We start from the raw sequence: 25,284 nt of genomic DNA on the forward strand, positions 1-25,284 counted from the left end.
GAGACCCTGTCTCAAAAAGACAAAAAAAAAAAAAAAAAAAAAAATCATTTGCTCAATTGTCATGAGTGATTTCAAATCGTCAAGACAGTTTCTTAGTCCCCATAGCCCTTGATTTTTCTATAGCACAGGTGTTAGGGTTAATTATCCGTCATTATTGTAAAAATCATATTTAAACATTGTAGAAGAAAGCTCAAAGTTTAAATCAAATATTTGCACTGCAATCCATTTTGAGTCTCACCATTCATGTACTAAGTAAATATTTAGTAAGTACTAGCTTTGTACTAGCTTAAGACTTGTTAGGCACTAGGAGTAAAAAAAAATGCGATGTTCTAACCATGGAGAAACTTATGCTTAATCGTGTGGGATAGATGTTACATAAATCAAATGAATAAGATAATTTCAGACTGAATGGTGATGATGTAGGAGGGCAGCCAGTTTAACGAGGTTACCAATTGGCTGAGGGATTTTCTGTTCAATTCAATTCATATAGAAATCCCAAACAGGCAAAGTGTACCTCTTTTAGTGTTGCTAGTCCTTTTCTTTTTCTTTCTTTTTCTTTTTCTTTCTTTCTTTCTTTTTTTTTTTGGTCTTTTTGAGACAAGGTCTCCCTATGCAGTTCAGGCTGACGTTAAGCTCACTTTTTAGCCCAGGCTGGCCTTGAACTTGCAAGGATCCTCCTGCCTCAGCCTCCTGAGTGCTGGGATTACAGGCATGCGCCACCACGCCCGGCTTTTTTGTTTTTTTTTTTAAAACATTTTCTCCCTTTGTGGTTCAGGCTGGCCTTAAATTCACTACGTAGCCTAGGATAGCCTTGAACTCATGGCAATCTTCCTGCCTCAGCCTTCCAAGTGCTGGGATAACAGCTGAGTAGTGTCAACAATCTTAAGCTTAGAGACCAGTTGTTACCAGTATTTAGTGTTCATGGCTTTCCACCACTCTCCTGGGAGCCAGAACAACTAGCTACCAGCAAGCCCCAGGATGGCCACTAGGGATGGCAGCTCCTGGCAGTTCTCCATTGTTCTCTGGCTGTTAGCTGCATTGATTGATTGATTGACTGATTTATCTGTCTTTTTGAGACAGGGTCTTGCTATACAGTTCCAGTTGGCCTTGAGCTCACTTTGTAGCCCATGCTGGTCTCGAACTCGCAATGATCCTCCTGTGTCAGCCTCCCGAGTGCTGGGATTACAGGTGTGCACCACCACACCTGGCCTAGCTGCCTTTAGTGTTACCAACTTTGGCTCCTAATTCTTCCTACTCATTCTTCCTAGTCTATCTTTGCTCCACATTTCATATGAGGCCTGGAGGAAACTTCGCACATATATTAACAAAAACAATCTATGGTTAGGGATATAGCTCAGTGGTAGTGTTTGCCTGACAAATACAAGGCTCTGGGTTCAAGACCAGCACTGCAGGATGAACCAATAAATACATTTAGGTCAATAGTAGAGGTCCATGAATATTGCTTTTCTTTTAAAAGTGATGGTACAGCACTCTAGTTGGAAAAACACCATCAGAAAACCATAGTGAAGAAATGTTCTCCAGCTGGCTTACAGTGTGTGTGTATGTGTGTGAGACCCTAAATCAGTTGTGTGCTTTTGAATAAAGGATTTTTTTCTCCAGTACTGGAGACAGAGCCCAGGGACCCTCTACCACTGAACTATTTCCCCAGCCTTTTATATTCTTCACTTTGCTAGAGTTTTGATAAGTAGCCCAGAGTACCCTCTAATCTGTGATCTTCCTGCCTCAGCCCAGAACAGCTGGGATTACAGGTCTATACCACTGTCCCCAGCCATAAACTCCATGTTTAAGATTTGCTTTGTAAGGTCTCTATTGAATACTCAAAATACACTGACTTCCTATCCGGGTGGACAGTGGTTTATTTCTTCTTATTAAGATATTTTGATTTGGAAAAAGTTTTCAGCAAGGAATTACAATTTTAAATTAGGCCACACTGATGGGCCACCAAAGGGCTGGGAAAACCTTCCACAAAGCAGTATTATGAAAAAGAAAAGCAGTATTATGAATACAGGCAAGAATTTGGAAATATCTTTAAGAATCTTTAAGTAAGAATCAATAGACAGGGTTAGGTGACATAAAGGATATTAACAAATGTGTGAGATAAAATGGGAAGCAGATTACATGAAGCTTTAACTAGGAAGTTAACATGTTTGTCCTAAAAAGGATTTTTAAATAAGGGTATACAACATAAAAGCAAATAAATAAAATTCTCTGGCAGTTGTGTGCAAGCTCGGCTTGCCAAGATCCAAGAGTGTCAAGAAAATGTCAAGTGAGATTATCCATATACAGGGTGATGCTATTCCGATCCAGCAGGTAATTACTGGTATGATTATTTGATTTGGTCTGGCAGTCGCTTCCTAAATGAAATTCTCATCTGAGCCATATAACACAGGAAACTGCATGGAATTCTTCCAGCTGCCTCTCTGAACAGTCTTAAATAACTTGTGGGCTCAAGTCAGGAATTTCAACACTGATAATTTTTATTTTTGTTGGGTACTAGGGATCAAATCCAGAGCTTCTGCGCTAAGCTGCACCCCCAATCCCTTTTAAAATTTTTTCGTTTTGAGACAGGTTTGGTAAGTTGTCCAGGCTGGGCTCAGAGTTGGGATCCTGTTAGCCCAAGCTTCTGAGTGCTAGGATTATAGGTGTGCACTGCCACTTTTTTGTGGTACCATGGTCTTCTGAACTCATGGTCACTCACACGCTAGTTGAGGGTACTACCAATGAGCTGTATCTCCATCCTTTTTTGAGACAAGGTTTTGGTATGTTGACCATGCTGGTCTTAAAATTGTACGTAAGCAGCTGAGATTACAGGTGTGCATCACCATGCCTGGCTCTTGATGGTATTTTCTGTGGTGCTGAATCATCTCTTGGCTTCCTGTAAACTATCAGGATTTATATTCAGATTTTTTCCTAATCTTTATAGCACTGAAAGTCTTTACTTTTATAGTTAATTTTTTTTTTTTTTTTTTTTTTTTTTTTTTTCTTTTTTGAGACAGAATCTTGCTATGCAGTTCAGGCTTCCCTTTAGCTCACTTTGTAGCCCAGGCTGGCCTCGAACTTGCAATGATCCTCCTGTCTCAGCCTCCAAGTGCTGGGATTACAGGCATGTGCTACCATGCCTAGCCTTTACATTTCTTGAATGGTGTAATTTTATTTTTTCAACTTCAACCCACAGCTTTTCAAATCTTTTTTTTTTGGTTTTTCTCCGGTACCGGGAACTGAACTCACGACTTTTTTTTTGTTTGTTTGTTTTTCTCTGGTACCAGGAACCGAACTCACGACCTTGCACTTGCCAGGCAGGCGCTTTTGCCGCTGAGCTAAATCCCCAGCCCCTGAACTCACGACCTTGCGCTTGCCAGGCAGGAGCTTTTTGCCACTGAGCTAAATCCCCAGCCCCAGCTTTTCAAATCTTAACTGGCCAAGTTTCAGGAGTCAATAAATTGAACAAACTTTAAAAATTATACTTTCATTTTTGTTATAAAATCACAAATGAATTTTCATCAAACTTATCAGAAAATCTATTATTGTCTTTGAATTGCTTTGTTTTGCTTTAAATGACAATCGTTTTCAATAACCTGCTTCATTTTCAGTTTCCTTACCTAATTTTGTACATACCTTTCTTTATGGTTAAATGCCTTTATCTGTTAGCTTCACGTTTTTTATATTTTGGGTTTCTTTTTTTTTATTGAGGCTGAGTCTCACGAGGTAGTTTAGGCTGGTCTTGAACTCACTTTGTAGCCCAGGCTGGCCTTGAACTCACAACGATCCTCTTGCCTCAGCCTCCCAGATGCTCGGATCACAGGCATGCACTACCATGCCTGGCTCACATCTGTTAGAATTATTAAAGTTGAATCTCTCTAAAACCTTTTTCTTTGCCGGGCATGGTGGCGCATGCCTGTGATCCCAGCACCGGGAGGCTGAGGCAGGAGGATCATTGCTAGTTCAAGGCTAGCTTGGGCTAGGAAGTGAGCTCAAGGCGAGCCTGAACTGCATAGCTAGACACTGTCTCAAAAAGACAAAAAGAAAAACCAAACTTTTTCTTTGAATGTTCTCATTTTACAATTTTTATTGAATGATTTACCAAATTTTCTCAAGATTTACAAACTACCTATACAGCTTGCCATTATTACTATTTCACTCATTGAGGTCCAAATATCTTCCATTATTCATTATAGCAACTCAGATGTGCACATAATCTATACATGGAAATAAAAATAATTCAAAGCTAGTAAGTTGGTCATTCTAAAGGACAGTGCTTGATATCTTAATTCAAATTTTTTCTCAAAAAAGTCTTGTTGATTTAAGATTTATGGCAACGCATTTTTGGGGGGGGCAGTATCAGGGATTGAACCCTGAGCCTCATACATGGTAGCCTAGCGTTCTACCATTAAGCTACAACCTCAGCCCTTTTTGAGATAGGTTTTTGATAAACTGCCTATATTGGCTTTGATTCTGTGATCTTCCTGAGTAGCTGCAACTACAGGTGTACACCACTACAACCAATACCTTGGCAAATAAATCAATTTGCTTTCTGACTGAAGCTGCACAGACTAGAAAGTATTTTTAAATGTTAAATTATGTCTTTTACCCAGCACCTGGATGAGGTAGGACGATTGCCACAAGTTCGAGGATTACAAAGCAAACCCTGCTGGCCTTGAACTACGTAGTCCAGGCTGCTCTCAAACTCACAGCAATCTTTCAGTCTCCCTCCCAAATGCTGGGATTACAGGCGTGCAACACCAGGTCCAGTTTAAAAAAAAAAGTTTTTAAAATGGCAAACTCCAATTCATACTTGGTTTATCACAAGATTTTCCCTACACTTGATCTTAGCCAAAAGCCCGAGAAATGATCACTAGATTTTCCCTTATGCAGAAAAAAAGTTACTGTACCATAAACCTAAACTGAGAATTAATTCATATTATTAGCTTTAAAGATCTCATTACATTCTGACTATATTCTGCACTAACAACTGTGACTACAGATTAAGTATGGAGTTTTGACTATTAGATGAAATGAAATGACTCTGTTACAAAGTTCCCAATTCAGCTGGGCTTGGTGATACATGCCTATAATCCTAGCATTTGCAAAGGTGAGGCAGGAGAATTGCTGAGTTTGAGGCCAGCTTGGGCTACATAGTGAGTTCAAGGCAATCCTGAACTACATAGATCCTATCTTTTTTTTTTTTTTTGTACCAGGAATTGAACTCAGGACCTTGCGCTTGCCAGGGAGGCACTTATGCCACTGAGCTATACCCCCCGGCCCCATAGACCCTATCTCAAAACAAAAGCACTACCACAAAAGCCCAAAAAAGAAATACAACACCCCAATTCAATTTCAAGCATTTCTGTCACTGATAAAGGCAAGATAAAAATGCTGTAAGAATAATGAATTAGCATCAGTCCAAAATTAATTTGATTAGGCAAGGAAAACATTTTATTTATGCATTCTATTCTTAAGAATAATCATGGTTTTTCAAAAGTATCAATTTATAAACATAAAGGTTCAAATTTCCATAGCACAAATACCCTCTATCACTGTCAAAACAGGAGTTTCAAATTATTATTTTTTTGGTATCGGGAATCACACTCATGACCTTGCTCTTGCTTGGCAGGTGCTGTGCCACTGAGATATATCCCTGGCCCTCAAATTATTTTAAGGTTTAGGAAGAACAGCATCCAACTTTTTAAGATTCAGGTCAAGTGCTTGGGTAAGAATTTCTTATACATGCATATGGTGGTTAGGTCCAACACAGTGTATTACAGAACCAATCCAGCAAAATGGAACATTTCTAAGGGAAGTATTACCTTTTATTTTGGGATGTCAACATTTCTAATATGGGAGTCAAGGTATTTTTTTTTTTTTTTTTTTTTTTTTTTTTTGAGACAGGGTGTTGCTATGCACTTCAGGCTGGGCTTGAGCTCACTTTGTAGCCCAGGCTGGTCTTGAACTTTCAAGGATCATCTTGCCTCAGCCTCCCGAGTGCTAGGATTACAGGCTTTTGCCACCACACCCGGCTTTTTCTTCTTACTTTTCCTCCCACAGATGGCCCCAGTGGTTTAAGTATGGCAATTACACTGAAGAGAGCTGGGTCAGGGGTAAGGCCCTAAAAAGCAATTAGGGCTCAATGGTCTAGCATTTGACTAGTTTTAATCAGGTGTTGAGTTAACACTTTGGTTTCCTTCAGTCAGGGACAACAGATGCCTATTCCTTTTTTCGTTTTTCCATCTTTTTGAGATAGGGTTTCACTATACAGTTCAGGCTAGCTTTGAACTCAGAGCAACTTTCCTGCCTCAGCCTCTGCAGTGCTGGGATTACAGGCATGTGCCACCATGCCTGCCCTACTCCCTTTCCATGCACACATCTAATGCCTTCAAGGGGGGAAGACAGTGCCTGGCTGAGAAGGAAAAGGACATTATTCCATTTTTGTGCTGGTGATAAACAAACAGCCTTTTAAAGATCTTCACTATCAGTAGTGGGGAAATATGTCCAGGTTTAGAGGCTCTCTCCTAAAATGCTTATTCTGTACATTCTTTTTCTTTTAAAATGGAGTATTAATCAGTTTGGGACATAAATTTGTTGAAAACAGGTAAAAGAACTTGGCTAGCAAGTGTGAATTTTTCTTTTCTTTTTTTTTTTTTTGTCTTTTTGAGATAGGGTCTCACTATGGGCCTTGAACTTGCAACGATCCTTCTGCCTCAGCCTCCTGAGTGCTGGGATTACAGGCATGCACCACCACACTCAGCTAACGTGTGGATTTCATTAGGTGGAGATTCCTTAGTTAAAAGAGATTTGTGGGATGGAGATGAAGAGAAAAAAAGGTAAAGGGCAACAAAAAGGACCTGGTTACTATTTTTCACTCAGCCTTCTCCCAGAAGACTTTGTAAGAGGGCTTCCAGAGAGGATGTTTAGTAGCAGCATTCAAGAAAGCAGTGGTGTGGTCTTTGGGACAGTTAGCTAAAGACACTGGTCTCATGTAGTCACTGGTTTGACATTGGAGGTGATAGAGAACGGCCTATAGTAGTAGTAAGGCAGGATCTAGATAAAAATTCCTCGAAGCTAAAGTCTTTGATATTGACAAGATCAACAGAACATTTGTTGTAGTGGGGGACAGATGGTCACAATGACCTCCTAGAAGAAGTCCTAACATTTAAATTAGACCTATAAAAATGTGGCTCCTTTTGATTCTTTTGACTTTGTATTATATATATGGATAGGTTTCTACACTGAAATAATTTCACTCATCTCACTCCTATTTTTTCAGTTTTTGGCCATTAACAGGTTGGTCCAAATTTGTAAAAAGCTAATAGTGATGGGTTAAAAGACAAAAAAAACCCAACAAAATAAGTTGCATGTATCAATCAAGAATGGCTTAACATTATTAATTTTCTTCTTTGAACATCTTACCTAAGTGCTTTACTAAAGATACTAGCTCAGGATTTCCACCACATGCCTCAATTTGTTTATAGGCTTCAGATTCAAGTTCTCTAAGAGTATTCCGAGTATATTCAAAAGAACCTACATCCTCAAGATACTGGACACAGTATTTTTTAATATCTATATTTTCTGTTCTCTGGTGCAAGATGTTCTGCACCTGGGTGCTTTCAGGCTTCGACCGAATAGCATGAATAGTAGGGAATGAGAACTTTCCTTCTGTCAGATCTTCACAAAAACTTTTGTTTTCACTATATTCTTTGGAGTGAAGGTTGGCATAATCATCTCTAATTTGGAAAAATAGTCCAAGTGTATTAAGCAGTGGTTTTAAATCTTCTTTGTAGTCAGAGAACAACTGCATGAGACCTACTGCGAGTCCAAACAGTCCACCCGTCTTCTGCAGCACCATGGCTTTATATTCTTCTTCAGTGGGACAAATGTAATTATCCCTCCAGTAAATATCTAGGCCTTGTCCCTGGTGGAGTTCCAAAAGCTGGCGGGTAAAAAGCTTCACTGCATCTGGGTGATCAAGGGTTAAGACTTTCTCTAAACCAAGGAAATATACATAATTGGCAGAATTGATGACAGATGGAATTCCATAGATGCTGTGTGCTACAGGAAAGCCACGTCGAAGTTTTGAATTGTCCTCAATATCATCAATTAGTAAACTGGCATTATGCAACATTTCTGTCACTTCAATGATAATCTTAAAAAAAAGAATAGAAAATTTTACTTTACTTGAACTATTCAAAAGTTTATGCTTAATGATATTAAGATATTCTGAAAGTCTCACATCTTAAATTATTACAAATATGAAATAATACATTGCATGAGCATTATAATGAACCAAGAGCTAAGAGTATTTTTAAATGACATATATTAATTGGGGGGGGGCGGTTAATAGTGAGATGAGAATTGCCAGCTGGGCATGGTGGCTCATGCCTGTAATCCGAGCACTCTGGGAAGCTGAGGTAGGAGAATCACAAGTAAGAGTCTAGATTGTACAATTTAGCAAAACCCTAAATGTAAAAAATAAAAAATGTCTGGGGACGTATCTCAGTGTGAAAGCCCTGGTTCAATTCCAGTACTGGGGGAAAAATTGTCTAAATACCTGTAATTTGTCTTCTGGAACTTTCAGCCAATGATTAAATGCCTGTGAAAGTTTTGTTCTTACTTGCTTACCTGCAATCAAAAAGTAAAAACTGTCAATAAAACAATTATTTTAATTATAATAGACACATTTAATGTATTTTATAATCTTAGCATTCTGGAAGGCTGCAACAGGATAACAAGTTCAGTTCAGTGAGACCTTGTCTCAAAATAAAAAATAAAAAAAGTGCTGGGGATGTAATTTAGTGGAAAAGCCCTAGGTTCAATCCCTAAGGTGTGTATGGGTATGTGTATACCTACACATTCAGAAACTTTCTTTGAAACTCATCAGACTTGAGAAATCCAGCCCCATCAACCCACTACCCATTGCAGAGATTACCTTCTATGGACCACATCCAAGTCCCCAACCTCTCTGAAATTCATATCCCGAAGCCAAGCATGGCAGAACATGCCTGTAATCTCAGCTATTCAGGAGGCTGGGCCAGAAGGATCTCAAGTTGGAGGCTAGCCTGAACAATTTAGAGACTCTGTCTCAAAATAAAATGGCTAGAGATGTAGCTTAGTTTTTAGAGTGCCTTCCTAGGGTGCATAAACTCTACAATTTAATCGCGAGTACTGTGAAAACAAGCAAAAAACCTCACAACCCCCACCACATCCTAAAATATCCAACTTCCCTTCTTTCTCTCTCTCTTTTTTGATTTTTGAGATAAGGTCTCACTATGTAGGTCAGGCTGGCCTTGAAATTACTATGTAGCCCAGGCAGGTCTCGAATTTGAAGCAATCCTGCTGCCTCAGCCTTGGAGTGCTGGGATTACAGGTGTGTGCCACCAATCCTGGCTGGTACACAACTTTTTAAAATTTGGATAAGCAAGACATATTCTGAAGGACTTTGGTGGGCTTTAATTAACACATTCAACTTCAAAATGGAGTGGGCATTTGTAGGAAATATCTAATTTATTCTTTTTGCTGAAAAGGAAGTCTGTTTAGAGACAGCTAATTAGAACTTTTTTTTTGTTTCATTTTTTAGAGACAGGATTTTAGTATGTAGTTCAGGCTGGCCTCAAACTTACAGTAATCTTCCTGCCTCAGCCTCCCAAGTGCTAGGATTATAGGTGTGTGCCATCACACCGAGCAGAACTTTCTATTTTACAGAACTTTTTTTTTTTGGCAGTACTGGCAATTGAACCCAGAGTTGCTCTATGATCAAGTTACCTGCTACAGACCTTTACTTATTTTTTAAATTTTTGAAATACTTGCTAAATTGCCCAACTTACTGAGTTGACCAAACTGGCCTCAAATTTTCAATCCTCCTGTGTCAGCCATTGAAAGCAGCTGGGATTATAGGTGTATACCCTCTCTCCCCCAACTAAGTATTAATGTACTATACTATTGAATTACTTCTTAAAATTATCTCTTTTTTTTTTTTTTTTTGAGACCAGGTTTCATTATGCAGTTAATGCTGGCCTTGAACTCACTTTATAACTCAGGGTAGCCTTGAACTCAGTGATCCTCCTGCCTCGGCTTCCTGAGTGCTGGGCTTCCAGGTGTGGACTACCATGCCCTTTCCATAAAATTATCTCTTAAAATTATCTACTACTCCTTTAAATGAAGGTTTAAGAGACTAGGCAGTTATGTTTCTTTTGTATCAAAAAATGAGATTACCAGGCTGGGGATACTGCTCAGTGGCACAGCACGTGCTTAGCATGAATTCCTGGGTTGGATCTACACACATGGGTGCACACACGCATGCACACACAAAGAAAAAAAAGATTTCCATACCCTGAAACATCCCCTTTTAATACTCTTAGTATTGTCAAGGTCTTTATTTTAGGCCATTACTTTTTAAGTGTCATCTGGATTTTTTTTAAGCATGGAAACCTTAAGAAAGATCTTAAGAAAGGCTGAGGCAGGAGGATCACTGCAAGTTCGAGACCAGCCTGGGCTACAAAGTGAGCTCAAGGCCAGCCTGAACTGCATAGTAAGACCCTGTCTCAAAAAGACCAAAAAAAAAAAAAAAAAAAAAGAGACAGATCTTTGGGTAACAGTTTCTGCTAGAAGCGATTTTAGCCTAAACATAAAGGAATGGTGATAAAAAACTATCACCATTTAGCCAAACTATTCTATGAGTTTCCTGATAAGTGAGTATATAGTAATATACTAATTTCACATTATGTTTTGGAAAAAAGTTACATAAAAAGTTAAGTTTCGGGCCGAGGATATAACTCAGTGGCACAAATGCCTGCCTGGCAAGCGCAGGATCCTGAGTTTGATTCTTGGTACCAAAAAAAAAAAAAAAGTTTCAGTAATCAAAAATACTTCTTTTTCTTTTTTGTGGTGTTAAGAGATCAAATGCAGGACCCTGTGAATGCTCCGTAAGCACTTTACCATTGATCTGCATCCTCTGCCCCCAAATGCTTAAAAGTCCTCTATTTTCTCTGCAACAGTCACTTAAACAAACGAGTGCACAGCTCGTATCACATATCCAAAGGGACAAATTTCCTCTCTGTGCAGTCTAGGAAAGAAGGCATCTCTCAGGGTTCTCTACAAGTAACATGTTCTGCCTACTAACTGCTAAGGTGCATATGGTCTGGGTGGCCATTATATAGTTTATACTTCTTACATCTCAGTTTAATAAAGGTCAGTCTCAGCTATACTTATAATGACCAATTAGAGAAAGCAATTATATTTTAAAAGCTTCTTGGAAAAAAAAAAATAGGTCTTTTTTCTCTAGTTGATTTCTTTCTTTTTTTAAGACACAGTCTTCCTATGTGACCCAGGCTGGCCTTGCCACTTTCCTTAGCCTCCTGAGAGTTGGTATTACAGGCGTGCACCACCATGCCTGGCTTTTCCAGTTTTTTGAGACAGGGTCTCACTATGTAGCTGAGGCTGGCCTTGAAATTACTATGTAGCCCAGTCCGGCCTCAAACCCGTGGTCTTTGTGTGTCAGCTTTCCAAGGGTTAGGATTATAAGCATACACTACCATGCTCCACTAAAAAATAAACTCTGAATATGAAATCACAGAGAATTAACACGGAGTCACATTTTTCATTTCTTATCTTAATATTATGTAGAAAATAGTAAAATTGCCAGGCACAGGGGCCTTTGCCTATAGTCCCAGCTACCAGGGAGGCTGAAATAGAAGGAACACAAGTTCATGGCCAGCTTAAGTAACTCAGTGAGCCTGTCTCAGGATAAAAAATAAAAAAGCACTGAGGTTATGGGGATATAGCCCAGTGATAAGAGTGCTCTGGGTTCACCTCTTCATACAACACTCTGCAAACAAAACAAAAACAAAAAACTAGTCTCAGCATTTTTTTTTCTTTATTTAATAATCATGGTGGTTTCCTAAGTATAGTCCAAGAGCTAATACTTTGTGTCTGTTTTTTTTTTTAAGCGACATTTTTGTTATTTCACCCAGGATGGCCCTAAACTCCTGATCAAGTGATTGTTCTGCTTCAGCCTCTCAAGTATGTGAGACTATAGGCATGCACCACTATGATAACCATATTTATTCTCTCCAACTTCATGAAGAAATGCATTTATTATCCTTGAGGTATAGTGACAAAGAAAGGTATGCACATTAGAATAGAAATAAAAATGGTGTCTTTGGTGACTAAGATGAGCATATCATAACAGTTTAATTACATGATGGGCTACATTATTAAAAGTTGTCTAAGAATTTACCACCTTTATATTTCTTTATGACAAAGCATATCACTCCAAGTAATTGGTTTATAAATGAATTAGAGAACTCACTTTAATTATTTCACGAATCTTTACTTGTTATCATTTTCTAGGTAAAGGTGTTTCTTTTTTGTGACATGGTCTCAATATGTAGTCCAAACTGGCCTGAACTCTTGATCTTCCTGCCTCAGCTTTCTGGGTTCTGGAATAACAGAGTATCTATTTTTTAAGGTATGTTATAGGATTGATATTTTTTAAGTGGTGCCTTTTAAGAGGGAACAATATAAATACATTGTTTTGGTGATCATTTTAAATAGAAAATCTGGCCGGGCATGGGGGCGCACACCTATAATCCCAGCACTTGGGAGGCTGAGGCAGGAAGATCATTGTGAGTTTGAGATCAGCCAGGGCTACAAAGTGAGTTCAAGACCAGCCTGAACTGCATAGTGAGACCCTGTCTCAAAAAGACTAAGAAAAAAAAAAAGAAAGAAAGAAAATCTGCTAAGTCTATGCTTTTCTATTTGCTAACATTTGAACAACCATTTCTGTCTGAAAACTATTCTCTGTGGATGGCTGTAACTGAATAGTTACCTGGTAACTGAAGTAAGTACCTGTAGGGTTCTAGAAGAATTCTTTGGACATTTTCTTGACTCTTCTCCATTGTTTCCAAATTTCAAAGATGATCTGTCAAAATAAACATACCAGTGATTTCATGAACGAAATTACTCTGTCTTTTAAGTAATAAATTGTAAAATATTTATGTCTCAAGGTGTTTTGGGAAAGACAGACTTTCAGTTTGGTTTTAAAAAAAATTTAACATGCAGAACACTTTGAAAGCATTACGTTAAGCAAAAGAAGTCAGTTACAAAAGAGCATGTAGTGTATGATTCCACTAATTTTTAAATTTTTATTTCTTTTTGGTACCAGCAATCGAACTCAGGACCTTGCACTTGCCAGGCAGGCACTTGTGCTGCTGAGCTATATCCCCAGCCCGCTATGATTCCATTTAAATGAAGTGTTTGTTCTCGGGCTCAGGGATATAACACAGTGGTACAAGTGCCTGCCTGGAAGCAAAAAGTCCTGAGTTCAATTCCCAGTCCAAAAAGAAGAAAAAAATGAAATGTTCTGAATAGCCTGATCCACACAGAAAGTTGATCAGTGGTTGCTAGTATGGCAGAATATGGAGTGGGGAAATAGAGAGTAACAGGGTTTCTTTTTGGGGGAATCAAAATGTTATGTAATTAGATTACAGCGAATATACTAAAAATCACTTAACTGTGTACTTCTCTTGTTTTGAGATGGTTTCTCACTATACTGCCAGTCCGATTTCAGACTCATGTGCTCAAATGATTTTACTTCTTCAGCCTCTCAAATAGGTGGAAATATAGGTGTGTACCACCCCATGAGACCTGAACTATACTATTCTTTTTTTGAGACAGGGTCTTGCTGTACCCTCAAATTTTTAAAAAAAAATTCTTTAAACAGGTGATTACATTCGTCAGTATTCAGCTGATTTTTTTCTTGAATTTAAGGCCTTTGCACTGAGGTAACCTTTATGTAAGTTCTTAGAGGTTTGTTATTTCTCAACTTAAAATGCTATATTCTACACCACCCCTAATGCACCTTTGTTTGAGACAGGGTCTCACTAAGAAACCCAGGCTGACCTTGAACTTGCAAGCCTTCTGCCTTAGTCTCCCAAGGAGCTGGGATTACAAGTGTGTATCACAACACTTAAGTTGCTAGTAAAACTTTCTGAAGTAACCCAAATAATTTATTATAGTTTAACTTTTGATCTAGTTACCTTGTTCTTACAGGTTAAAGGAAAGATGCAAAACACGAATATAATGGCTAGGTCAGATCACTGTGGAACAGCATCAAAAACAGAACAAACAAGTACTTACACATGTACCAATACATATTTTACATAATTCTCAAACAGGAGTCATCCCTTTTCACCTAACTTCAAATGACAAACCATTGGGGGCTGAGGATTTAGCTCAGCAGCACAGAGCCTGCCTGGCAAGCGCAAGGTCGTGAGTTTAATTCCTGGTACTGGAAAAAAACCAAAACCAAAACCAAACAAAAAAATTACAAACCACAGTTTTTTTGAGACTGTAACACATTTGATTCACCGAGACCTTTCTTTTTTGTCTATTTGAGATTGGGTTTCGCTATGCAAGTTTTCAGGCTGGACTTGAAATCACTATGTAGCCTGGGCTGGCCTCAAACTCGCAATTTTTGTGCCTCAGCCTCTGGAGTGCTGGGATTACAGGAACGTGCCTCCACGCCTGGCTGACCTTCTTTCAACAGTTCTTTTTTGTTTTTGACGTCTTCCTATGCAGTTCAATCTAGTCTGAGACTTGCTATCAGTAGCCATGGCTGGCTTGGAATATTGATGATCGTTCTGCATCAGCCTCCTGAGTGATGGGATTACAGGCATGTGCTACCACATCCAGCTCAGCAATTTTTTATCTCTGGATCCTTAACAAGTATACTTTTGAAAAGAAATGAGCCAACCTTTGTTTAAATTTTTTTTTTTGGGGGGGGGTCTTTTTGAAACTTAGATTTTTTTTTTTCCCCAGTACTGGGAATTGAACTCATGACCTTGCCCTTGCCAGGCAGGCGCTGTGCCGCTGAGCTAAATCCCCAGCCCCTTTTTGGTCTTTTTCAGACAGGGTTTCACTATGCAGTTCAGGCCGCCCGTGAGCTCACTTTGTAGCCCAGGCTGGTCTCGAACTCACAATTATCCTCCTGCCTCAGCCTTTCAAGTGCAGTATAGGCGTGTGCCACCACACTCGGCCACCCGGGCTAAATTCTTAAAGCCTTGTCTGATGTTATTTCTTAATTTAATAGTTGTGAATTAAAAATATTATCAATGCCTTTGTTTATTCACAGAAGTTTAAGAAATATTTAAAAAATAAGTATAAGCCGCCTCCTTTTTCTGGAGAATGTTTACATGCAGCTACTCTTAGTGGTAGGAAAATATAGAATCCTGAATGTTTTTAGATATTGGAAATCAGTTTGTTTTATGTTTTGTTAAGAGTCTAACTGGGCGTGGTGACGCACCCCTGTAATCCCAGAACTCTGGAGGCTGAGGCACGAAGATTGCTGTGAGTTTGAGGCCAGCCTGGGCTGCAGAGTCTCCAAGGCCAGTATGAACTACACAGAAAGACTCTGTCAGTCACAAACAGTCTAAGGGGTTCCACACAGACTTGCCTGTCTCTCTTTTTTACCACCAATTTATCTAAGCCGTAAGCTTCAGTTTTCATGTACTACACAGTATAAAGAGGCAATGGTTGCGTTCTGTGAACTCTACTAAATGATTTTGAGGGTAAACAATTACAGACTGGCTCAGTGAGAGTGTGCCATTATTCTTCCACTTTCAAAACTGAAAAACTGCTGGAAATGTGTTAGAAGAGGGATCAGTAATTATTAATACAGTTCATTCCTCTCTCTGTTGCATTACCATTGCAGGGGATTCCTCCTTGGACTCCCCTGCTTGCATCTCTGTTATCTCCTCTTTCACCCTTAGGCCTTAGGTCTTCACACAATTCAAGACTGGTCCTCTTTCCTCCAGTTGAGAACCATTCCAACCCATCCTACTGCTCAAAATGCCAGAACAAAACTCCTTCGTAACAAAGCATAAGGGGACGGGGATATAGTTCAGCGGCACAAGCGCCTCCCTGGCAAGCGCAAGGTCCTGAGTTCGATTCCCGGTGCCAAAAACAAAACAAAACAAACAAAATACAAAAAACGAAGCATAGAAGCTTTGCAGCGCTCCTGACCTCTCCAGCCTCAGATCTTCAAAATGTGAAAGCTCTCTCCTGACAGATTTCCAACATGTTACTACTCTTTCGGTCTGTAATATCCTTTACTTGGTTAACTCCGGCTAGCCCTACAGCTCAATCCGCGCCCGCTTGGTAAACTTATCTCCCTAAACAAGCTCAATCTTTACGTCATTTTCTTCAATCGCCCCAGCACTATCTCGGCTGCACTCACTCCTGTATCTGCTTAGTTTTAACCTCTGTCGCCGACCAGATTCAGGTAATAGAATGAATGAAGATGCCTTCTGACGCCCAGAAGAATGAAATCGGGGCACAACTCGCAAATGAAAATGCCACGCAAAGTAATTTTTTTAAAAGGGAAGGGTTTGTTTTCAAAATTGCTAAACACAGAAACGACAAGCGCAGCTGTGACGTGCACACCAAGCCCAGCTCTGGGAACTGCGGACCCCTAGGGACACAGACACAGCGGGGCTTTAAATAACTCCCGAGGCAGGCAAAGCTACAGCGGCTAGGCAGAGTTCTAAGCTACTACAGCGCCGCAGCGAGGTGCCTTGCGCCCATTGGTCCGCCCGCCCTCCCCCCTGCAATACCCGCGCACGCCCGAGTTCCACCGGGGCCGGGTCAGCATCCGGGTCCTCCGCCTCTTTTCTTTCCCCCTCGGCCCCGCCCCCCCTTCCCATCCGGGTCCCCCCGCCGCCGCCGCCGCTTACTGTTCCACGGTGATCTCACGACTTTCCGTTGCCACTCCGGGAATAAAAGTATCCAGCATCAACTTCCCTCTTTGTAGTTCAGATCAAGGCTCCTTCCGACGCCTACATGAATCCCTTCTCCAACTTCACCACAGAACTCTCCGCCCTCCTCAGCCGCTAGCGACGCCGCATTACTCGTTGCAAGAAAATGCGCCATCCCAGTCACACTGCGCAGGCGTTGTTGCCGCCTCCTCGTTGGCTTATGGTCCCGACCCCTCCCTCCCTCCTCTCCCTTTTTACGCAGGCGCAGGGCATTGGGGTTCTTGCAGTTCTCCCGAGCCAAGGTTTGCGTATTGGTTCTAGGAGTTGTACTACATTTCCCAGAAAGCTTCGGGGAGTAACTTTCTGTTTCCATAGAACTGGTGGGAAAATGGCGTCGTTGTTTGTATCCCGGGGGCCAATAGGAACAGGGTATAGGCTGGCTCTAGCGAAATCTAGCCAATCTGAGGTCGTCTAAGAGGCCATCCGGGAACGAGGTAGGGGAGGGGAAAAGAAGCTAGGGGAGGGGAGAAGGGAAGGGGGGGGACCCGTGAGGGGGGAAGCGATGTTTGCCCGTCAGTCGAGTCCGGAGTGAAGAGCTCAGGCGCCGGAGCGAAGAAGACTCTTGAGCCTCAGCTTGTTGCCGCCACGGGCACCGCCTGGACCTTTGCCCAGGGGCAGCCGCAGAGGGTCCGTCGCCGCCGTCCTCTGGAGGGCAGCGCGACCGGGGGCCCGGACCCCCAGCCCGGGAGGGATTTTTCGTCGTCCCCCTCCCCCCAGCGAGGGAGCCCGAGCGGCCGCCAAACAAAGGTACCAGTCGCCGCCGCGGGAGGAGGAGGAGCCCGAACCTCAGCCTCGGCCGCCGCTGGACCCGCCGGCCTTCTCCCCCATCTCTCTCCCAGGCCTGCTGGTGTGCGTGGGGGAGGAGGAGCGGAGACTCTGGACGGGCCGGGCTCGGACCTCGTAGCCGCGGAAGGTAGGGCATTTTCCGGGGCTGGCGCGGTCTCCTCGGGGCGTCCCCGGGCCCAGCCGGGGAGCGGGGCAGATGGCCGCGGCGCTCCGACGGCGCTTGGATGTGGGGCTGAGGCCTCCCGGGATCCCTTTTCGGTGCCGAGCCCGAATCGGCCGCGCACTAGGCGCGGAGCGCGGGGTGGGTGGGGGCCGGCCGCCGCTTGGGCCCGGCTCCCACTTGTCGGGCTCCGCTCGGGGTGGACTCGGGCAGAGGAACTGGAGGCCGTCCGGCTACCGAGGCCCCGCCAGGGTCCAACGACTCGGCGCTGTGCGGCCCGTGGGGGCGGACGGCGGCGTTTGTCGTCCAGGCCTGCGCCGGACCTTGGCTTGTTGTGAGTTTGTTCTGACAGAAATGGCGTCATCGTCAGAGACTGGAAACTCCGTCCGGTCGCGACAATGGGGACGGGACGCTGCGGGCCGTGTGGGTGGTGGGTGCGCGGTGATGGCGCGGCTAAGGGGCCCCGAGCGTGCTGCGGGCGACTGACGCCCCTCACCGAGCTTTCTTCGGTGCCTCCGCCGCCCCCGATAGTGCAGGTGGTGCTCACGGAGTGTCTTTGTTTCCCTTCCAGGTGCAGGTGAATCCGGTGTTTTCGAGGGAATCGCGGCCTCAGAATCGCCATGAAGGTAGGATTGCCTAGAGAAAAGGAACCTCCGGCGTTAGGGGATTCAGGAAGTAGGGGCTTTGGCCGCCGTGATTATGGGGCCTCCGAGTTTGCAAAGGAAGGTGTGTGTGGTGGCTTGGTGCCCAGTCCTTCCCTGGAAACGGGGGCCAGCTGGTGTGCATATCGAGGGTTTTACTGTGGAGTTGCAGTCAGTTTTAAGTCTCGTGGAAGGTGATTTCTCTCATTCAGACTGCCTCCTTTCGTAGGGAATGATCGGAATGACTGCCTGAATTGAAGTGTTTCAGAACGTAAAACAAAACAGGTCAAGCAACCTGATTCTCGAAACTGAACTGTATTGTGGTTCTATCGGTTACACGATGAAAGAAAATCTCGTTTTATTTTGTGAACCGTACTGTGAATTTTTAGCAGAAAACCTTTTTGATAGAAAAACAATGTTATTTGAAAGATTTTAAAAGAGATTTTGGTGATTTTCACATACTTCAGAGATAGCATTTCTTATATTTCCAAGGAGCTAAGAGCTGGGGTTATATGATTTATTTTCCTTTATTGATCTACAAATTGTAATTTGCTGGTTTTTGTTTTTGTTTTGTCTTTTTGAGATGGTTTCGCTGTGCAGTTCAGGCTGGCTTTAAACTCACTTTTGTAGCCCAGCCTGGCCTTAACTGACAGTGATCCTCTTTCCTCAGCCTCCTGTATGCTCTGTTGTTTTGTATTGTGTGGAACACTGATGACCAGGGTTCTTTTTAGCAAACATGTTCACTGAATGGAGGATAGTGTCTAAAAAGTAGTTTGCTTAACTGGTGGAAGAAATTACAGCAATAAAAGCATAGATTGGTTTTCACTTTATGGAATATGTAAATTCTTTTTTAAAAACGCTCTTAGGATGAAAAGCCTTGGATAATAGTAATATCTAGATTTAACTGGTGGAACTGAGACTTTAGCAGATTTTTATTCATTACAAATTGAGTGCTTGAAAAGGGTATGACGTGTTCATAAGTATACAAATAGGATAGCTAGTATGTTAGAATGCAAATGTCATGTACTTTTGACATTTTCTTTGAGCTATTTTTTTAAACAAAAACATATTTCCCTTCAGATTGAAGGCAGTTTTTATAGTACTTTAGGTTACAGTTTGTGATATTAGTGTTTATAGAAAAAAATAAAAGCTTTTGGTTGCCTAAATGTTTATTAAGTACTGTAGCCTGATGTTTTAAATGGTTTTTTTTGGAGTGTGGGGCACATTAGATTGCCTCAGTTTATCTGCTGAATTCCTATTTCGTGTTTATGTGCTTGAAAACATAATTAATGATATTTCAGAAATGAAGCCTTTTTGTTAGTCATAAATGCTAGGCTAGCTAACTCTGGTGACTTGTGTAAAGCAGTTTGAAAAGTGTGTCTATTAGGAATACTATATCTATCTTGGTGTTGGATGAGATTTAAGTAAAGTTTTAGGTTCAATAATACATAATAAGTTTTGAAACTGAATAAACGTTTGGAATAAATGTAATCTGTCACAGTTCTTACTGTAATGCTTGCTACATCTTAGGTGCCCTGTAAATGTTTGGCTAAAAGAGATGTAGTTAGTGGAAGGTGTTTTAGAATAAAATTTTCTTTCTTTGTTTCCTTTTTTAAAACTTGTAATGTTTGAAAAATGAAAGTATATTGGAAACTTTAGCCTTAGAGTTTTCATGGTACTAGGCAAATGCAAATTTTTTTGGTATCATTTTAGAGCTGCTAATTTTAAGCACTCAGCATTTCTACCTCACTGCTTTTTGAAAAAGATACTTGTACTTAGTAATGTTAACAGGAAAAAAGTAATGAAAACAAATCTCCAACTTTGCAAAGAGCTTCATTATAAGTGTACTACATCATTATGAAAACTAATACCGTGATTTCTTTTATAGTAAAAGGTAAGCTTTTTTTTCCTTTAGCAAAAATTACAACTTAAAATGTATTTAACATTGATTCTGTTGAGTTTAATTTTTTTTTTTTTTTTTTTGAGACAGAGTCACATTTACCATGCAGTTCAGGCTGGTCTTGAACTCAGTATTTAGTCCAGGGTGGCCTTGAACTTGGGGCAGTCCTGCCTTGGCCTCCTGAATGCTAGGATTACAGGCATGTGCCACCATGCTTGGTTTGAGTTTAAATATGTGTGTGTGTGTGTGTGTGTATGTGTTCTGTTTCTCTAGTACAGTAATTTAGCTGTAAAAGGATTTCTGCCATTTATTGGATCTCACCAAATTTCTTTGAAGCAAGTTATTAAGTTTGATTTGGCTGTCCTGTTAGTGACAAGAGGACTTTAAAAAAATTTTAAGTGACAGTATTGAGGTAATTTAAAGAGTATTTTGTAATACTTTTTTGCTTCTTGCCTTAAAGTTCCCAAGTAAAGAAAAATGTATGTGCCATTTTTAGTGTTACATGTTTTAACAGCAATTGCCCTGCAGCACTGTCCTCAACAATTTATATAAATAAAACCGCATAGTATTAGTGTACTTTATCTCGTATTTTTGAAGGATATGTTTTTGAGAACTATGACTTGTGACTGAAAAGTGGTGTGTGCCTTAATGTAAATTATGAGGTTGGTGTTCTGTTGGATTTATTTTTCATATTTATGGTAGGCCTTCTACTTCAGTGATAGATTTTCAGGAAATGATAATTAATTCCAAGAACTACATCACATTCATTTCCTACCTTTTTTAAAGTGAAACTTTATTGAAGTAACTTTACATTGCAGTTAATTTTTAGAATGAAAGACGGGTGTGGTGGTGCATGCTTGTAATCCCAGCACTGGGGAGCCTGAGGCGAGAGGATCATTTCCAGTTAGAGGCCACTATGGCTACATAGAGAGTTCAAGGTCAGCCTGAACTACATGGTGAGACACTGTCTCAAAAAAAATTTTTTTTTTGTAGTAGAATCGGCTGGGTGGACTAGAATAATTAGAATTATTAGGGGATGAGTGATTTAGATGGTTGTACTTAGAACCTGTATAGTTTTTTTCGTATATATTATTATCTCCTAACTTACTTAGTCTATGTGAAAATAATGGGTCGATTACAGATGTCCCTTTTTTGAGGCCCTATGTATGTGCATGTTCTCTCCCTCTTTATTGTCTTACCTCCTTCCTTCCCTTCCCTTCCTGTGCTCTGTTAATTCCACCTCGTCTTTTTTTCATAAATCATTCATTGAATAGTCCCTTCTATGTATCAGGCAGTATGGAATGAAGATGAATAAACTCTTTGACTTGCTGTCAGAGAGCTTGCAATTAAGTAGAAGATAAGAGAAAAATAAAAGTAAAGCCTACAGTATATATTGCATTATAACAGTATTGTGGTGAGTGCTCTGGGAAGACTGAAGAAGACGTCTAAATCACACAGCCACAGACAGTTTTCTGGTATTGATACCTGAATGTCAGTGCTTCTGCTAGGAAAGAAAGGGACAAAAGTGTTTCAGATAGGCAAGGACCAGCATATTGGACAATAAAGAACAAAACAGGCTGAGTTTACTGTGGCTGAGTTAACCTGAAATATGATGTGTTTGGGCTGGGAATAGGAAGGCAGTGATGGAAGATGAAACAGTGAAGAAGCTGAAAATATTATTTCTTTCCTTTGTAGTGCAATGGGTCTAACCCAGGGCCTCATACATGCTAGCTGAGTACCCTACTACTGAGCTGTACTTCCATCCTGAAAATTTTGTTAAGAGCTACATGGAAACACTGAAAGGTTTTAAGAAGGGCCAAAGACAGAGCCGGGCCTGGTAGCGTACGTCTATAATCCTAGCCTATAATCCCAGCACTCGGGAAGCTAAGACAGGATTACCTTCGCTTGCCAGTTCAAGACCAGAAAAGATGGGACAGAGATGGTGAATTTGCATTGTAAAGAGATCACTTTGGTAGTATTGTAGCAAATATATCATAAGGGAGATCTGAATGCAGTGTCTGGAGATGCCAAGTAAGGAGAGAAATAGGGGACTGAACTAATGCAGTGATAGTTGGGGAAGTAGATGAGGTGTTTTAGAAGTGGAAGTGAGAGTCTGTTCATACCTTGAGGGAGAAGGAAGATGGAGGCTTCTGCCTTGGAGAACTGGATAGATGTTATTTGAGGCCTGTTGTTCTTGTAGTAAGAATGTAGGATTTTGAATATTTAAGGGGATGTGTAGGAATTCCAGACCTATGTGGACATATTTTCTAAGATATAAGATTAACAAAACAGGTAAGATGAAGTCACAGACTTGGATAATCCAGTGTGAATGTTAGTTTCACAGTTTATACATAACTATTACAGTAAGAGGAATTTAAGAACTATAATATGACAAGTGTATTTTGTTACTTATTTGCAGTTTGTTGATGAGTAGCTAATTTTGTAGAGCACCGACTTATTTTCTGTCCAAATTACCAATACCTTGCTTTTTTTTTTTATTCTTTTTGAGACCGGATCTGCTATGTAGTTCAGATTGGCCTTGAACTCACTATATAGCTCATGCTGGCCTTAAACGCATAGCAGTCCTCCTGCCAAGATTACAGATGTACAGCACGGTGCCCAGCTTTCTTGTTTATTGTAATTTAAAAAAATATAGTACATGAGTATATGCTTAAATGAAGCATGTGTGTTTGCCAGTTCAGCCAGTAAATTCAGCCATTGAACAGATTATGAAACTTCTTTGTGCTAGACGTGGTTCTTGGTATTGAGGATGCAGCAGTGAACAAAGTGAATTCTTACCCTTACAGAGTTTTCCTTCTATTACAGTAGAAAGGCACTATGAAGGAAGCGTCCTAAGTGCTTTGAAGAGAAACCAGAATCAGAGTAAGAGGTTAGAGACAGGATGTTATTTTAAATTCACTGGTACTGGAGGGCTTATTTGAGCAGATGACATTTAAGTATGATATGAAACAAGTGATACAGTGAGTGATTCAATTTTGTAGATGAAGAGTGAGTGTTCCAAATGGAGGAAACAAATGCAGTGGCCCTGAGGTGAATGTGTTTGGTGTGTTTGAGTTTGGGTTAAGGAATAGGAATAAAGTCATTAGAGCTGGTGTGGTAGAAATGAGGCTAGAGATGCTTACAAGGGCCCAGTAGAGTGTAAGGGGTTGTCTGGATGGCAATAATTTGAATAAAATTTGAATGTGTTAGCACTAGGATCTGGATATGGTTTTAGTGTGTCATGTGTGAGAAGTCAAGTGTGAGAAGCTTGGTCTCTAGAGTGGCAGTGTTAGCAAGTGGCAGGACCTTTCAGAGATAAGAGCTTGGGCTGGAGATATAGCTCAGTCCTGGAGCACCTGCCTGAGGTCCTAGATTCAATCCTCAACACTGCAAAAAATACAAACACCACCACCCAAAAAACCAATAACAACAAAAAAACACAAGAAAAGAGAGTAGCATAGTAGATGATGTTGGTGTTACTGCCCTTGGACGGGATTAAGGTAGTTCTGATGGGACCCTGAGTTCTCAGTAAAGGGTTATTAAAAAAGTAGGTCTAGGGGGCTGGGGATTTAGCTCAGTGGCACAGCGCCTGCCTGGCAAGTGCGAGGTCATGAGTTCGATTCTCGGTACCGGGGGCGGGGGGACAAAAAAAAACCAAAAAAAAAACAAAAAAAAAACAAAAAAGCAGGACTGGTTCTTCTTCCTGCCTCTCTACCTCTTGCACAGGCTTCTGCCAGTATAACCATCTGTTATTAGGCTCTCACCAAAGACTGAACACATGTGAGCCAAATAAACCTCTTTCTGTATTAATTACTTAGCCTGGGTATTTCATTATAGTAAGAGGAAGTAGACTTGGGGAAGAGAGTTCAGAGTCTTCAGCAAGGGAGTGAATTGATCTGTTACACATTTTCTTTTTCTTCTTTCTTTCTTTTTTTTGTTATTGTTTTTGAGACATAGTCCGCCTGTGTAGTTCAGGCTGGCCTTGAACTCACTTTGTAGCCCAAACTGGCCTCAAACTCACAGTGATCCTTCTGCTTTGGTCTCCCGAGTGCTGGGATTACAGACATGTGGTATCACAACTGGCCACATTTTCAAAATAGGTAAGCATTTGCTATGTGGTGGATAGACTGTAGGGGAGTAAGCATAGAATTAGACAGATCAGTTGCAGGCTGTCAGATCAGTTCCAAGAGAAATGTTCTACTTGCCCCTGTTTATAGATGAAAAGCCTCCTGAGAGACACCACTACCCCTATCTTAAAACCTTGTGGTGAGCAGTGGTTGAGTTGGGTTCTTGGAACAGAGTACAACCAACAAAACTTTCCCAACTTTTAGCGTTCACTTATTAGAGAGGAGTGAATATCAAGCTGAGTAGTCTTCTCAGTTGATTTTGAATTTTAAGAAGGTATAATTCACACCCTAGAATTTAGCCTTTTAAACTGTTTAGGTGATTACTTTTTTTTAGTATTTTTAAAAGGTTTTATATCCATCACTACCCTCTAACTCCAGAATATTTTTATCTTCCAAGAAATCCCTTAACCCATTAACAGTCATCCCCACTCTCCTTCTGTTCCTCCACTGGCAATTATAAGTCTTCTATCTGTCTAAGGATTTGCCTGTTCTGGCTGTTTTCCTGTCAGTGGAATCACACAGTGTATGGCCTGTTGTGTGTGACTTTTGTCTTTGCAGCATTTTTCAGGGTTTATCCATTTTGTTCCCTGCATGAGTACTGGACTCTTTTCCTTTTTACTGCTGGGTAATATTCCATTTTATAGACATACTACATTGTACAATGTATCTATTGTTTGATGGACTTTTTTTTTTTTTTTTTTTTTGGTGGTACCGGGGATCGAACTCACGACCTTGTGCTTGCCAGGCAGACACTTATGCCACTGAGCTATATCCCCAGCCCTTGATGGACATGTTGGTTATTTCCACATTTTGCCTTTTATGAATAAATAATGCTGCTATGAAAATT

The 25,284-nt window shown here is 40.9% G+C and overlaps 2 protein-coding genes across 5 annotated transcripts in view; one reads left to right on the forward strand and one right to left on the reverse strand.

Annotated features, from left to right (window-relative positions):
• Window positions 1-6,761: 6,761 nt before the first annotated feature.
• Window positions 6,762-16,958, reverse strand: Ggps1 (geranylgeranyl diphosphate synthase 1). 3 transcript variants are annotated; one of them, XM_005404953.2, is made up of 4 exons: window positions 16,743-16,958; window positions 12,839-12,931; window positions 8,564-8,634; window positions 6,762-8,158 (listed from the first exon to the last, which is right to left on the reverse strand). In XM_005404953.2, exons 2-4 carry the CDS (start codon window positions 12,906-12,908, stop codon window positions 7,400-7,402), a joined length of 900 nt encoding a protein of 299 aa, XP_005405010.1. In that variant the 5' UTR covers window positions 12,909-12,931; window positions 16,743-16,958; the 3' UTR covers window positions 6,762-7,399. The 3 variants fall into 3 exon arrangements, with proteins under 3 accessions (XP_005405010.1, XP_013360134.1, XP_013360136.1); XM_013504680.1 differs by lacking the exon at window positions 16,743-16,958 and having other exon boundaries at window positions 12,859-12,931; XM_013504682.1 differs by lacking the exons at window positions 8,564-8,634; window positions 16,743-16,958 and having other exon boundaries at window positions 12,839-12,927.
• A 140-nt stretch (window positions 16,959-17,098) lies between these two features.
• Window positions 17,099-25,284, forward strand: part of Arid4b (AT rich interactive domain 4B (RBP1-like)) — a 136,739-nt gene continuing 128,553 nt past the window's right edge. For both annotated transcript variants that reach the window (XM_005404948.2, XM_005404950.2), the window contains exons 1-2: window positions 17,099-17,736; window positions 18,341-18,395. In XM_005404948.2, coding sequence (XP_005405005.1) covers window positions 18,390-18,395 — 6 coding nt within the window. In that variant the 5' untranslated portion in view covers window positions 17,099-17,736; window positions 18,341-18,389. The remainder of the gene's footprint in view (window positions 17,737-18,340; window positions 18,396-25,284) is intronic.

This window comes from Chinchilla lanigera, unplaced genomic scaffold, assembly GCF_000276665.1.
Source record: "Chinchilla lanigera isolate Chin_1 unplaced genomic scaffold, ChiLan1.0 scaffold00091, whole genome shotgun sequence".
Classification (NCBI taxonomy): domain Eukaryota; kingdom Metazoa; phylum Chordata; class Mammalia; order Rodentia; family Chinchillidae; genus Chinchilla; species Chinchilla lanigera.

Coding starts and splice junctions, on each gene's coding strand:
- Ggps1 (XM_005404953.2), bottom strand. CDS start 12,908: ATGGAGAAGAGTCAAGAAAATGTCCAAAGAATTCTTCTAGAACCCTAC. Junction 8,635..12,838: donor GTACTTACTTCAGTTACCAG/GTAACTATTCAG, acceptor TTTTGATTGCAG/GTAAGCAAGTAAGAACAAAA. Junction 8,159..8,563: donor TTCCAGAAGACAAATTACAG/GTATTTAGACAA, acceptor CTTTTTTTTAAG/ATTATCATTGAAGTGACAGA.